The sequence below is a fragment of the Emydura macquarii genome, unplaced genomic scaffold (genome assembly GCF_026122565.2).
Source record: "Emydura macquarii macquarii isolate MOO-44397 ecotype Brisbane River unplaced genomic scaffold, CSIRO-AGI_Emac_v2 contig_3305, whole genome shotgun sequence".
Taxonomy (NCBI): Eukaryota; Metazoa; Chordata; order Testudines; family Chelidae; genus Emydura; species Emydura macquarii.
Genome location: NW_027133442.1, coordinates 7,099,821 through 7,114,450, shown reverse-complemented (window position 1 = coordinate 7,114,450; position 14,630 = coordinate 7,099,821). Strand labels below are relative to the sequence as shown.

The window sequence follows — 14,630 nt, the reverse complement described above, 5'->3', positions numbered from 1 at the left end:
CCTTGCCCCAGAAGTCACAGAGGTCCCAACCTCCATGACCATCCAACTGCAATCTGCAAGAAATGGTCCACAGATATAAAGCGGGTATCTGCAGATTTGCAAAGTAATAACCCCATACTGCTAACCCCTTTTCAGTGAGCAATAACCTGAACGGATAACAGATGAGTGCTCAGCGCTGACCCCTACATGTTTACACCAGCAGGAAGAGAGAACCCTGAACCCTAACTGCTGAGTGATAACCCTAAAATGTTGAGTGGTGAGAGAAAACCACTAAGCCCAAGTGGTGAGCTATAACCAGGGAGCAGTAAGCGATATTTCTGAGCTCATAACTGCTGAGTGCTCAGACCTAACACCTAACAGCAAAAAGGGAGCAATGACATCATTCTCACCTCAGAAATTAATAAATTAAACCCTGAGCTGTGTAATGTCAAAAAAAAAAAAAAAAAAAAAACTGCAATACTTGCTCAAAAGAATGTATCACTGCACTGATCCCATTCCAATCTAACACTAGATATTTAGATTTATTCCAACATTAAAAGGTTTGTATGTACTTAAAAGTAAAATATAAATGGGTTTTTAATAATTATACACTTACATTTTTATTTAAGTAATTGCTACAAAATTTGATTCATTACAGACACTTCAGTAAAGACTTCCAATCCCCTTTAGTGCTGTAGCCTATAGGTATAGGTATTTGCTAGGTGAGGCTTAACTATAAATTAAGGCAATAATGCAATGAGCATACAAGGCCTGTAAGACAATAGTTCAGCTAAATTAATTAAGACATAAAGGATCAAAAAGCTTTAAACATAAGTAGCTAGCCAAAAGTAACCCTAGATAATATGATCTTAAACAATAAAATGCTGTAATGACTAAACTGTTGACAAGTAACCACGAGATGCTAGTTCATAGCAGCTTGGGATTTTTTTAAGTTAGGGACATCAGCAGGTGTCTGATAACAAGAATGCCACGGTAACTGACCAAATTATATGCGAAAAGGGCATGAAACCCCTACTGAATATGCACGGGACTTAGTGGTATCAGTGTAACATCATAAAAGTTGTATCCAAGCCTGTGTACCTTGACAGATGCCAAGATGACCATTGGTGATTGTAGGAGTAGATTAACACTGCAGGCTGTTTTGCAAAGGATGGTGTAAGTATATGGATACTCAGTTCATTCTGTATTATCTCTACCTGCCTTGCTGGGTTAGAGTGTATGTGACTTTATTTATAATAGTTTATCAATAATATGTGGCAACCGTGCACCTTAGGGCTCCCACCTGAACAGCAATTGAGATAATACTTTGCCTGATCTTAGGTTCTTGTACCATCAAATTTCAATGCAAACTGGGATCAATAGATTAGGCACTGTGCACGTTTTCTATTCTGACTAGGTAAATCTTTACGAAAGTAAAACCCACACTGTTGCCCTGCAGTGGCAGCAAGTTACATCCTGGACAGATCACTCCTAGAAGAGTGTAGACCAAACCATGAGGGCCCCCTTACTGGGTTTTCATTACTTAAGTCAATGGATGCTTTGCTTGAGTAAGGACCTCAGGATTTGGCCTCATTTCAGTATTTTATTGTAGCCAATTTAACATTGTTGGAGGACTGTCTCCACCGTCTTGTGAATTCTGAATTCAGTATAAAAGAAATCAGTAGATGGCGGGGGGGAGCGGGGAAGAGAAAGGAGAGGAATGCTATAAAAAACTGTCCAAATAAAAAAGGTCTGCTTACCAGTGGCACAATACGGCCCAAAATTAGGATCAACAGGGTTCAGTTGTTTCAGTGCAATATACTTTCAAACAAGATCTACGTTCACTTTCACAATGCTACTGCTTTCCAGCAGCAGGTATCTTCCTATATTTATATATGAAAGCATCTGTTTTTCCCAGGCTAACTCCATAGGATTCTACTGCTACCAAAGATCCAAAGCATGTAATTTTTTGGTTAAAGGGTTCTGTTTCTACACCTTTAATTGAAGAGGAAATACTTCTTGGACTTCCATTTTTCTCTTTGGGATTCAAGTCTTTCACCACAGCAGCTCCATTCTTGCTGTCACTGTTGGCGTTCAAAGATGTATCATTTTCAACACAACGGCTAATACAGCCACCCATGTGCTTGTGGAGATCTTGACTCATAAGTAATACAACTGTCCCTCCGACACGAAGCACTCTGATAGTTTAAAAAAAAAATGTTAGTTGTTCATCTTGCTTGGCTGTGCATTCTATCTTGGACTTCTTGTGCCCCTACTACAGTAGTATGTAGACAGTTCTTTGCAAAAAGAGTAAATCAGTACTTGTCACCTTTCAACGATCCCAGAGACACTGAAATTTTAGATGTTAAGGCCCTAAATCACTGAAACACTTAAGTATGCGCTTAAGTTTCTTGTTTCAACATAATCAGTAAAACTTTTTGCACCTTGTTGTAGCTGCACTCTAAATTTTTTCCTAAGCTGAATCCTTCTTGCCTCAGCAATATTTTTGACTTGGGCAACTGAAAAGCATTTTCTATAAAGGTGGGTCCAACTGTATTGCTAACATTTCTCCTCATAAACTGAAAGGATGAAAGCCAATTTACAAATGTAGAATTTTTTTCTTTTTTTACGTATCTGCACTCAAAAATAAAATATAAAACTTTAGAGCCTTCAAGTCCACTCAGTCCTACTTGTTGTTCAGCCAATCGCTAAGACAAACAAGTTTGTTTACATTTATGGGAGATAATGCTGCCTGCTTCTTATTTACAAGGTCACCTGAAAGTGAGAACAACCATTCACATGGCACGGTTGCAACTGGTGGTATTTACGTGCCAGATCTGCTAAACATTCATATGCCCCTTCATGCTTCCACCACCATTCTAGAGGACATACTTCCATGCTGACGACGGATTCTGCTCAGTAATGATCCTAAGCAGTGAGGAGTAATGCACATTCATTTTCATCATCCAAGTCAGATGCCATTAACAGAAAGTTGATTTTTTTTTTGGTGGTTCAGGTTCTGTAGTTTCTGCATTGGAGTGTTGTTCTTTTAAGATTTCTGACAGCATGTTCCATACTTCGTCCCTCTCAGATTTTGAAAGGCACTTAAGATTCTTATACCTTGGGTCGACTTCTGTAGCAATTTTTAGAAATCTCACATTGGTACCATCTTTGCGTTTTGTCAAATCTGCAGTGAAAGTGTTCTTAAATCAAACAACACATGCTGGGTCATCATCTGAGACTGCCATAACATGAAATACATGGCAGAATGCGGGTAAAACCACAGAGCAAAAGACATACAATTCTGTTCCAAGCAGTTCAGTCACAAATTGAATTAACACATTTTTTTTTAAATGAGTGTCATCAGCATGGAAGGACTGAGTGGACTTGTAGGCTCTGAAGTTTTACATTGTTTTAATTTTGAGTGCAGTTCTATAAAAAAATAATTAGGTTTGTAAGCTGCACTTTCATGATAAAGAGATTGCACTACAGTACTTGTATGAGGCAAACTGAAAAATATTACAGTAGAAACTCAAAGACACGAACACCAGAGTTATGAACTGACCGGTCAACTGAACACTGTATGGAACCAGAAGCAAGCAATCAGGCAGCACTGGGGACGAAAAAGAAAGCAAATATTATACTGTGTCTGTATTGCATTTTAAAGGTTGGCATGCAGAGCAGAAGCAGCAGCCTGAGGTCTGTGCTGTTTCCTGTAAGCCAAGGGCACTGTTTCACCCCCTTCCATCCCACCAGGAGAGGGAAGCTATTTTCACACACACACCCTCCAAGCCCAGGAAAGAAAGCTGCTGCAGCCAGCTGCTTATGCTGCAAGGAACTGAAGGTTGCAGCCAAAGCCTGGCCTGGAGCTGGAGTCTGAGTTGCTGCTTGCATGCTGCACTCTGCAGGAGTTTTAAAGGGTCACAGCCTGTGCACCCAAACTTTGGCCCAAACTTTGCCCATGGCTGCACTCCTGGATCCTGCCAGCACCTCTGGGAGTGCAAGGGACAGGGGAGGGAGGGGTGCTGACAGTGGAGCTAGCACCAACCCCCTGCCACGTGCTGCCTCTGGAACGCAGCAAGCGATACACAGAGCACAGCGAGCCCTGGAGAGAGGTGGCTGGGGCTTGTACTGCCAAGGATGCAGGGCAGCACCCCCCCAGTTCAGTCCAAAGGCAAGAAACAGGAATAGGGCAAGGAGCTGCTTGCAAACCAGGCAGTGCTGCCAGGTGCCATCTTTGCAGAGATCTCTCCCAGGCCTCAGCTGGAAGACACTGACTGCAGCGTACTGTACCATTATGTTTTGTTCAGAGTTATGAACAACCTCCATTGCCAAGGTGTTTGTATCTTTGAGGTTCTACTGTATTTCTTTTGTTTATCTTTTTTACAGTGCCAAATATTTGTAATAAAAATATTATAAAGTGAGCACACGTCATATTCTGTGTTGTAATTGAAATCAATGTATTTTAAAATGTAAAAAACACCCAAAAATATATAAACAGTGTTCTATTATTAATTGTGCTATTAAAACTGTGATTATAATCTCGATTAATCTCAGTCATTTTTTTAAATTATTGGCAGCCCTATTTAAAATGTCTAAAAAGCTTATTTTCTTCTTTAAAAAATTATCTTGTCTTCTGACCTTTTAAATGGCTTTAAATGTGGAGAAAAAAAAAAAAAAAAACACTTGAGCCGTTCTAATGTTCCCCATAAAAATGTTAAAAATGGCCACCAAGCTAACAATGTACAAGTCCAAAAATGAGACCAGTGGGTGGGACATAAACCAGAAAGGGGTGTGGAAACCGGTCAAAATTTATGATGAAAGGTAAAGAGGTTTATATTATTCTACTCTTGCTTTTATAAAAGCATCTTAAGCCTCTTCTAGTAACAACAAAAACAAACTATCTAGAATAATCTGGTATGAGTGTCTAAAATGGATATCCCACTTTGACATTTATATACTTCTCAGACTCCATCACTGAAATCTCAGCCAGCTTTCAAAATAACCTCTACCTGAAAACAATAGGAATGGTGGAGTTTCTGTTACCACATTAACTGTAGAAAGAGCAACCCCTCAGTTCTAGAATGACTCAAGTACGTAACATATAACATATATGGTCTGACAGCTCTTACTGCTGTCAAAGCTTTCATGGATTACAATGCAAAATACTCAACACCTCAAGTGATACTCTGGAGAAGCAAAACTGTGAGGGATAACTGTATGCAACATAGACATATTTAGTGATCAGTTTTTAACTGGGGGTCATTTAGAGTACAGTGAAAGCTTTTTATGCTCAAGATTACAAATAATCATAGAGTTTTAAAATATCCTAAAGTGTTTAACAGATTATATGTACCTTTCCATTTCTCGAAGAATATCTGGTAGAAGCTTCATGTCTTTTCTTATCTTGAACTTTTTCCCAAATGGAATATCCGAAATCACAACATCAACACTTTCTGAAGGTAACGGCAATGCTGCAAAACAGAAGTCAGATTCTTAAATGGGCTAAACTTAAGAAAGAACAGGGACTGACTAGCAGCCATGATTCAAGCATATTGACAGCAAGTATCCTCACTCCTGTAGCTCAGCAGTGTTCAGAGCCCTTCAAAAAGCCATGGCTATTGGGGCAATGCACAGGCTCTCTCGTAACACTTACTGTTCAGACTTGATAACATAAGGAGCCATGAACTCAACTCTACCCCAGTCCCTTTCAGCTTCAACAGAATCCACATGACACACTCTGAAAGGGGTGGTGGGGAGGAAGTATACAATTTATGCTGTCAGTCCCCACAAAAAATTACATTAACTCAGTAAGGAACTCTTCTTTCCTTTGCATCTGACACCATAGATTCCCCCAACATCTGCAGATAAAACAGCAGTGACAACTCTCTAAAGAAGTGGTCTAAGAAGAACTAGAGACTGGAGAACTGTTTTCCCAAACCGGGCATCAGAACTGGAGGCTGAGCCACAGGATAATAATGCACTGAACATATAAATTGACCATCAAGTAGCAGGTTTACAAGTCTTAGTGAAAGAGGTGACCCTAAGACCTGTTGAGTATGCTATGAACCTAGAAGCATGAATTGTGGGCACCTGAGGGTCTTACACACATGCAAAGTTATGACATTGTGATAAAACATTTCATCCATCAACACCACATAGGAGGCTCAAGAGATATGTGACAGGAGATACCTATGGTATCTGCAGAAAGAACTACAGAAACCACAAAGACATCTTATCTATCCTCTTCCATTATTGGAAAGAAGCCAATGCCATTAGTGTAGCTTCTGTCCCATATTCCACTAAAGCCAACGGTATAAATGAGAGCATGATTTAGCTTGCAGAATGTTTATTACTGATAGCATGAAAGAATACACCAAACTTCCTACCTGATCTGCAAACTCCAGAAAAATTGTTTTTACTGGTCAATTAACAAATCTGATCAAGATATTGGAGAGTCAAATACAGAACACCATAATTCCATTTTTACTAAATAATTCTGCTCCTCAATGTAAACAACTGTTTGCAAATGAGTTTTGAAGTGGGAGTTATGTGGTTAACCGTGCAGACACTTTACTTACAAGAATAATTTGTGCAAATGCATGTTACATTGAAGCAAGTGACACATTAGATCTTTCATATAGAACCTGGTTACAGGCAGGCTTGGCTATACCCAATTTAATTTTGATTCTGAGCTATTCTTTGAATTGTTTCTCCAGATGCCTGAATTTTCTAACTCTCTGTGAATATTTTCTTTTACTTAAGCTATATGAAAAGGCTAATTTCTTGAGAATAGCTTTAGCTGCTTCCCAGAACATTCTTGGACCAAAACTTATGATAAACTGTTTTGTCTAGGAGTGAAATAGCTAGCTATACATTCTTTTGAAAAAAGCGTTAAATTAATATACTTTGAACAATGACTAAGATATAATCACAAGGCATCAATTATTTCCTCAACATGGGTACGGTCCAAGTTCACAGTACTTCTAATTTTAAGTATCCTAAGCCAAGTCCAGTGGGGGCTTTAAAACCGATCAGTCAGGTAAGCGATAGATATTACAAGGGAAGGAGAAATATACATTCTCCTTCATCTAAGTATAAGGAAAGGTATCAAACGGAGATCTTTTGCTAACTGCTGTAATGAGTTTTCATATTTAGATAATTCAGGTTCAGGTTTGCAGGACTTGTCCAGATTAAGTATCATATCATAAAGCAATTATCTTCTAAATTCAGCCCATAAATTTAGAACAAACTCTTAGCATTTTCCAGGAAAAGGCCAGGGTCATTAAATTCATCCACTACAAAAGATGATTAATCAATTAGCTTAAGCTATCACTGTAGTTTCTTCAGAAAAATTTGAGTTACAAGGTGCAAATCACAGGGGGCTTTTTTTGAGTTATCTAGAACTTTTACTTACATATGACTTTTTTTTATTAGGAATTTCACATTAAGTTACAGAGTAATAGTAGTGATTTGCCAAACCCTGGAAATTAATATATACAATATCCTTTTGTTAAGTTTCTTATCAAAACATAAGGGGGAGAGAACAGAAAAACAGCAAGACATGTACATAAAGGAAAGTGTCATCCAAATCATGTATGGAGAGTCTAGGTTTTAGTATACTTTGACTCTCACCATTAACTACTCTTTCTGTAGAATTCTAGAACTCTGGTTACAGTCCATAACACACGCTTTGTCATTCTAAAATATTTTCAAACATTACCTATGACAGATGCTTTAAGTAACCCAATTTTATCCATCAGGCCCGCTGCCTTAATGTTCTCATGTGAACCTTGTAGTTGTGAATCACTTATATCAGCACCCAAGTAATGTACATTCTGTGGGAGGGGAAAAAGGAGACATTTTTATTCTGCAGAATAAAACATGCTGAATATTTTTACATATTCAAAAGTACAAGTTGTTCTTCAGAGGCAAGATCTTTGGGTGAGATTTAGTGCTGCAGCCCTTAAAAGAGCAGACATAACTCAAAGTTCAGAGAGAAGAGGTGCAAAAGGTGCTTTAAGTTTTCTAATTCCAGACTGCTCTAGGGAGCAGCAATTTAGATAGCTAAGTTACAACAGTCTGTTCCCCAAGCTACCTATGAGCAGCTGCACCACTCAGAACCCTACAATGCATTGCCCTGTGACATCATCCCTGACATAACCTCTACTCTGGGATATGCACAGAATGACAGCCTACAGCTGTCTTCCTCAGTTCTTGCACTAGGGAGAATAATCCCCTGGCTGGATCCAGGACTTTTAGAGCCGCTTTACACTGCTAAGACCCTGTCACAAGCACAAAAGGGCTAGAGCAGGGGTGAAAATCTCAATTTATGAATTTAGACAACTGCAAGGACTGGTGCACAGGAGTTAGTGATTTGTATAAGTACATTCTGGAGAAGTTTTAAACAAAAGCTCAATTTAACAACTCTGCAAACGTTTCCAGAAAAGTTTGACACTGATTTTCCAACAAGAACACATACTTTTGGTACATTACATGTTTTACAAATATAAAATCAGTTAATGTAATGCTATCTTGGAAACATCCTACCTATTCTGACTGTAGAACTTACAAGCCATTCTTTTGCAGCTTCCAAGAGTATTGTTCCTAATCCACACATAGGATCCAAGACAAATGAACCAGCCTATAAACAAATAAAACATACTGAATATTTTGTACACATTTAAGAGTACAATTTGTTCTTCAATGGCAAGACCTTTGGGTGGGATTCAGTGCTGCAGCTCTTACCAATGGGGTATTGTATTTAAAGCAAAAAGATGTTGACTTATCTTCTGTGACACAGAGCTTGACCCTATGACATGATTAATGGCCATAAATTCCCACTAAATCAATAAGGACTCACGGCAATCTGTACTTTACAAGATCAGACTTACCATAAGACATCAGAAGTATAAGAATGAATACAGATAGCTTTATTTAACACACAGCATTACAATACATCTAAAATTCAGGTAATTTTAGTAAAGTTTACTATAAAACTATCACTGGAATAATTTTAGGATAAACCTGAGAGACTACAGTATATTTACATTTTTCTGAAAAAACACTAATGTTTTGAACATTGGATAATGAAAGAATGGCCTTACAATTTAACAAAATATTATACATCTCACTGCAATTTATTTTGCAACATCCTCCTTCCATATGGCAGGCTGTCACTGAGATACCTTCAAGTACATTTTCTGAAATCCAAAGCTAATGCTGATATGTTGGTAAGGGGACAGGCGCTGTTTGAGGAACTTTATGGATATAATTTTCTCTCACAAATGTCTGTAAGTCCATCTATACCTCCACTAACTGGATCATGAAATTCTCAGATCTCTGAGCAACAGAGCCTATCATTATGCAGGCCTCCCTGCTGCTACTATTAATAATCTGTATTAATGTTTGCTTACACTGATTTCAGCAAGAGATGCCATAGCCCATGCTATAGTAGATCGTAGTCCTGCAGTTTGGATATACTCTCTGTTTGCTAGTGGAAGTCTGTAAACAATGAGAGGTAGATATCAAACTAAAACACTCCATGTAAAATGTGAATCCAAAAGAATGTCTCTGTAAAAATGCAAATTGTAATGCATAGAAAATCATAATATAGTCTCATTCATGGGAACCCAATTGAAACAAAGAACTCAGTGGGGGATGGGCGCGTGCACCTTGTTGCTCAGCTCTTTTGAAAACCAGGTCACTGATTTAGGTGCCAAAGTATGGCCTTATGAACCTAGCTTTAGGCTGCTTTTTTGGACATTTAGGCCAAGATTTTCAAGTCAACTTTGGACATATTGTACATGATCTAGATGTACAATGCAGTTAAGAAAAATCTTTTATATATAGTAGCTGCCAGGACTCATTTATAAAATGAGATAATTAATATTCATACTATAGGACGACTATTTGTTAATTTGATGATAAAAATATTTACCTGAAGACAGGAATCCCCACCACTGAGTAAATATCATTTAGATGTACAAAGAGCTGAAAGGGGAAAAAAGTTACATTAAAAAGGAAACCTGCATCTTCTAAGTTATGTGATGGTAGTTTTGCTAAATTAAACTAGAAATATAAGATGCTATTTATTTGACCTTCATAATGACTATTTGGGGTTTTAAAATCAATCAGTAAAAACTTATAGTATCAAAAAATATAATGTTATGTTTTTAAATAAAGAACACAGTAGAAAACCAAAATTTACAAGTTTTAAAAGACAATTTGTAACATTTATACAAGCCCTAAAGACATTCTACACTGGTTAAGATTTCATCACTAGGCATTCATATTTTTAAGGGCCCAATTTTTTATATAGTTCAGGGAACATTCTTAGACACTAAAATTTCCTCCCAACTTCGCCAGCAGGTTTTACAGGACTTGGATTCCTACACAAGGCCAAAACAAAGCGCTACAGCTTAGGATTGGGATTTTCAAAAGCATATAAGTGACTTAGGAGTACAAGTCCCCTTGCCTTTCAATGGGAGTGTGTTCCTAAGCCACTTATGTATTTTTTAAAGTACCCTAGAACTGCACATAGTGAATATGTGGTTTCCTTGACTATGTACACATACAGGTCTGGGTGATGCATTTCTAATGTTGACAATGGAAGCCTCTGTCCCAGAAGTGTAACAGACCAGTAAGGTCATTGCAGTAAGAGATGCCATCTGATAACCATTGAGACATAACCCTCTTAGTGACAGCATTTTCCGGGAATTGGTGACAAACCAGAGATGGATGGTCTAAGGCAGAGGTTCTCAAAGTGGGAGGCGGGCCCCTCCCGGGGGGGGGGGGTATGGAGTGTATTCTGAGGGGGTCATGAGAAGCTTTGGGGGGAAAGGAGGGGAACTTAGGGCACACATTTTACCCACTGCCATGAATAAATAGCCAAGCTGATCTCTCCAGACAGATCAGGTCCTCAGTTGGTGCTGTACATTAGACTCGAGATGGCATTGTGCAGTTGGACAGATTTCTGTTAAGCTTTCATAACAATATATAAAGTCATTGCCATCTGTACTTTAATCTGTTTGCTACGACGCTATATGCACATTTAATTGCAAGCATCGATCACCAAGGCAGTTTTGCTCTTATTACAGTGGATTGTGGGCTCTGTTTCAATCAATGCCTTGCTGCTTTTCATATTTAGTGAGAGTTGCATGTTGGTTTTTCTTTATCGGTATATGTAATTGTGTGACGGGAGAGGGGGCATAAACTACTCCAGACACAAAGAAGTGGGGTGTGATTAAATAAGTTTAAGAAGTACTGGTCTAAGATCTTCTGTCTGTTTCAAGTAGAACCCTAACAACCTTTTTCATATCAAGCTTGTGGAGAAGAACTTCATTAGGATGTGCATGTGGGTGCAAAAAAATGGCAGCAAGGGCAATAGACTCATTAAAGCTTGATGTCAATCACTACCTTGGGAAGGAGTTTTGAGAAAGTCTATAGCAACTTGTAAAAATCTAGCATGAATGTGGATCAGCCATGAGGGGCCTGAAGTATATTCACTTTATGAGATGAATTCACTGTCACCAGGAAATAGACCTTCCACTTAAGAAAGCTGAACTCACAAATACAAAGTGCCTCAAAAAGAGGCTGTCAGGACCACATAAATACCCCCTTATGGAGGGGGCTCTTTTTGGGACACTTTGTGGGACACACAGTTGAAATAAAATGTGTCAAGACCTGCATGAACCCAATGATAAGAAGTGCAGATACAATGGTCTACTTTCAAATAGTTCATGGCTGGCTGAAACAACTATCAAATGCATCTGGATTAAACCAGTCATTAATACGGACTCAGGCAAGTAAAGGCAAGTCAAGCAATTTGCATGCATCTTTTACTAGGCTCATGTGGGTCTCATTGCACCACCTGGCAACCCTTTCTACTTAGAACTGGAAGTCTTACTGGTAGATTCTTATTAAAAAGCAAGGATGATTTGGAATACTTAGTTGAAGACATCATGTCTACAGAGTGTCATCCTTTCAGGAATCAGACCCACAGGGACAGAGTTTTGGGCTTGGATGTGAACAGACTCCTAGCCCAACAGGACTGCCCACCACTTTTGTGAGCAGGGTTGAAGACTTACTCTGTCTGAGCCAGTATGGGGCTATCAGAATGACTGAATCTTCACCTCTTCTGGGTTTGGTCAGAACATTTGCTACCAGACATACTGGTGCATAGATATACAGGAGCCTCCTTCCCCAATGCTCAGGACCATGAGAAGACTCCTGGTACTTTCTTGTTCACATCAGTAGCAAACAGTGAGGGGAATTCTCCACAGTGTTACAACAAAAAGATAGGAGGGAGAATCCTATGCTGGTATATTTAAGAAATGAAAGTGTTCTATACTGTAGCAGGAAGGTCAGATGACCAGCTGGCTTAAGGGTCAAATAGTGGCCTTTTAGTTTCTGCCAGCCTGTTCATCCCAGACGGGGCCCTGTCTGTATGGGCTCAATCACCCCATCTGCTATGATTGCTCCCCACAGGTTGTCACTACAGAGGAGCAGGGGGAGGCAAGATAGGGGGACCCAGGCCCTAATCACTCCACCGTGTCCCGAGGCAGAGGTTTATTAGAGTGTCCAGTCCAGTTATTGAGCTACCCCAAATTATGGTTTCCCCTTGGTCACTTCCTATCAGTCTGGAGCTTCTCAGTTTGGCACATTGTCGCTGTCTCAGAAGACCCTCCTTGGTATCTTAGTGTCCTGTTCACCTCTCTTAGGGTTTCCAAATCCCAAAGAGGTGTGTGAGGAATTCAACTCCCTGCTGCTAGAGTAATCACACAAAATTGTTGTCATTCTTGGCACAGCTCAGCATCAGCCTTGCTTCTTGGAACCGTGTGCTACTCACTCCCTGCCCCATCCACTTCTTAGCTACCCGTGTCCTTTTAAAAACTGTTCCTCTACTGGGAACATTCCCTGCTCCTGTTGAAGGGTGAGACCTCCCCTAGTCCAATATTGCTCAACTCCCAACTAATTCAGTGTGGGGCCTGTAGATGCTATCACACTGCTCTACAACCACAATATGAAGAGTGAAAAAAGTCATATCAAATCAGCACTTGACAGTGTCATTTTAAAATTAGTGAATAATTCAGTAAACAAACCACTTCATTACCTCTAGATCAGGGTTTCTCAAATTTGCTGTCCACCCAAACTGTTTTATAAGAGCTATTCCAAGTACTCTTCCTACCTCCTGCAAAAACAGAAACAAAACAAAAAACCCAACAAACTATCACCAAAAACCACTAAGATTAAAAGGAATCTGACAGTTACAAATGACAAAAAAAAAAACAAGTTATGTTAGATCTTAAGGAATTCATAGGCAAGGCAAGAATATACAGTGTAATATGGCATTAGCTATCCTGCATCTGGACATATTCAATGAAGCCAAAAGTTGTTCTCAGGAAAACATTTGTCCTAATACCACAATTGAAATTTAACAGTTTGATTAGTATTCGTGCAGAAATAATTACTTCTAAAATGGTAAGATGCTGAAGAAACCAAACTAATTATGAGGTAACTTTGCTCTAAAACATAGTTTTAAAAGAGTCATTGAGGGCAGAATTCTTTTCCAACCCAAAAGCCCTGTAAACTCCACCTAAGCTGGGAGACATAAGATAATTATTTTCCTTTGTAATCAAGAAATTCTGCAGGCCAAATGAGACCCGTGCAAAGAGAACTCTTACAGTTCATTCTGATTTTACAGAGGTTGCAGGTTTCAGAGATACTCCTTTTATTTAAAAGGTACAATGAATTTAAGTGCATCCACTGTAGTGCTAGCTATGCAACCGCCATTTCTTTCAATGGTCTGCACAGTTGCACATCATCAGTACAATTGTTCAAATTGTTATTAGGAATAAAATCCAGCTCTCTTTCAGATGTATAAGTTATACATGGTTATCAGAAACAAAAAGTAGTAAAACACCCACTTACTTGTTAGTGAACAAAGCTGATACCTCTTTGATTCCCAGGGTAGAACAGAATTATCGAATAAGGATGTGCTTTTTAAATTTTTATTTTTTTAAACTATGAACTGTTAGGTAGCTAGCTTTATTACTTACCCATGAACATCAAAACATTGTTTCTTCCCAATATCTACATGGCACACACAAGTGAAAGGACATTTAGTTTTTTTGTAAAATACATTCTGTAGATCTCTGTATAGCAAAGTCTCCATGCTCATAACACCCCAATACAGCTACTCTTTTTTACGACCTTTGTACCATAATCCTTTAAAAGAAAATTGTGTTCTTTGGTTCAACACAGCTATTTAGCAGTTCTCCTACTGAGAACTTCTTTTAGCTAGCATAAACCAAGATATATATTAAAACACAAAAATTAATCTTTCACAACTTTTGTCTGGGACTCAGATTCATAGAGTCCAATGCCAGAAGGGACCTTCATGTATAACAAACCCCCTGTATAACAAAGACCACAGGAGTTCCTTAAAATAATTCTTGAGCACATCTTTTTTTTTTTAAATTCCATCTTGACTTTAAAAGTGTCAACAATGGCAAATCCACCTCAATGTTCGGTAAATTGTTCCAATAAGTAATTGCCCTCACTGTCAAAACTCCTAACTACATAGTGTTCCACCCATCCTGACAGGATTACTCCATCAGAGCAGCAGTGTAATGCATAGATGGGCTACA

At 38.8% G+C, this 14,630-nt stretch overlaps 1 protein-coding gene across 5 annotated transcripts in view; it reads right to left on the bottom strand.

Moving 5' to 3' along the window:
* Positions 1-558: 558 nt before the first annotated feature.
* Positions 559-14,630, bottom strand: part of THUMPD2 (THUMP domain containing 2) — a 29,448-nt gene continuing 15,376 nt past the window's right edge. For 2 of the 5 annotated variants that reach the window (XM_067532836.1, XM_067532834.1), the window contains exons 4-10: positions 13,094-13,171; positions 9,920-9,972; positions 9,396-9,483; positions 8,552-8,623; positions 7,703-7,817; positions 5,336-5,453; positions 559-2,177 (exon numbers count right to left, since the gene is read on the bottom strand). In XM_067532836.1, the coding sequence (XP_067388937.1) occupies positions 1,835-2,177; positions 5,336-5,453; positions 7,703-7,817; positions 8,552-8,623; positions 9,396-9,483; positions 9,920-9,972; positions 13,094-13,171 (867 nt within the window). In that variant the 3' untranslated portion in view covers positions 559-1,834. Of the gene's footprint in view, positions 2,178-3,520; positions 3,593-5,335; positions 5,454-7,702; positions 7,818-8,529; positions 8,624-9,395; positions 9,484-9,919; positions 9,973-13,093; positions 13,172-14,630 lie in introns of those variants that run through there. The other 3 variants (XM_067532838.1, XM_067532837.1, XR_010917122.1) reach the window with 3 other exon arrangements.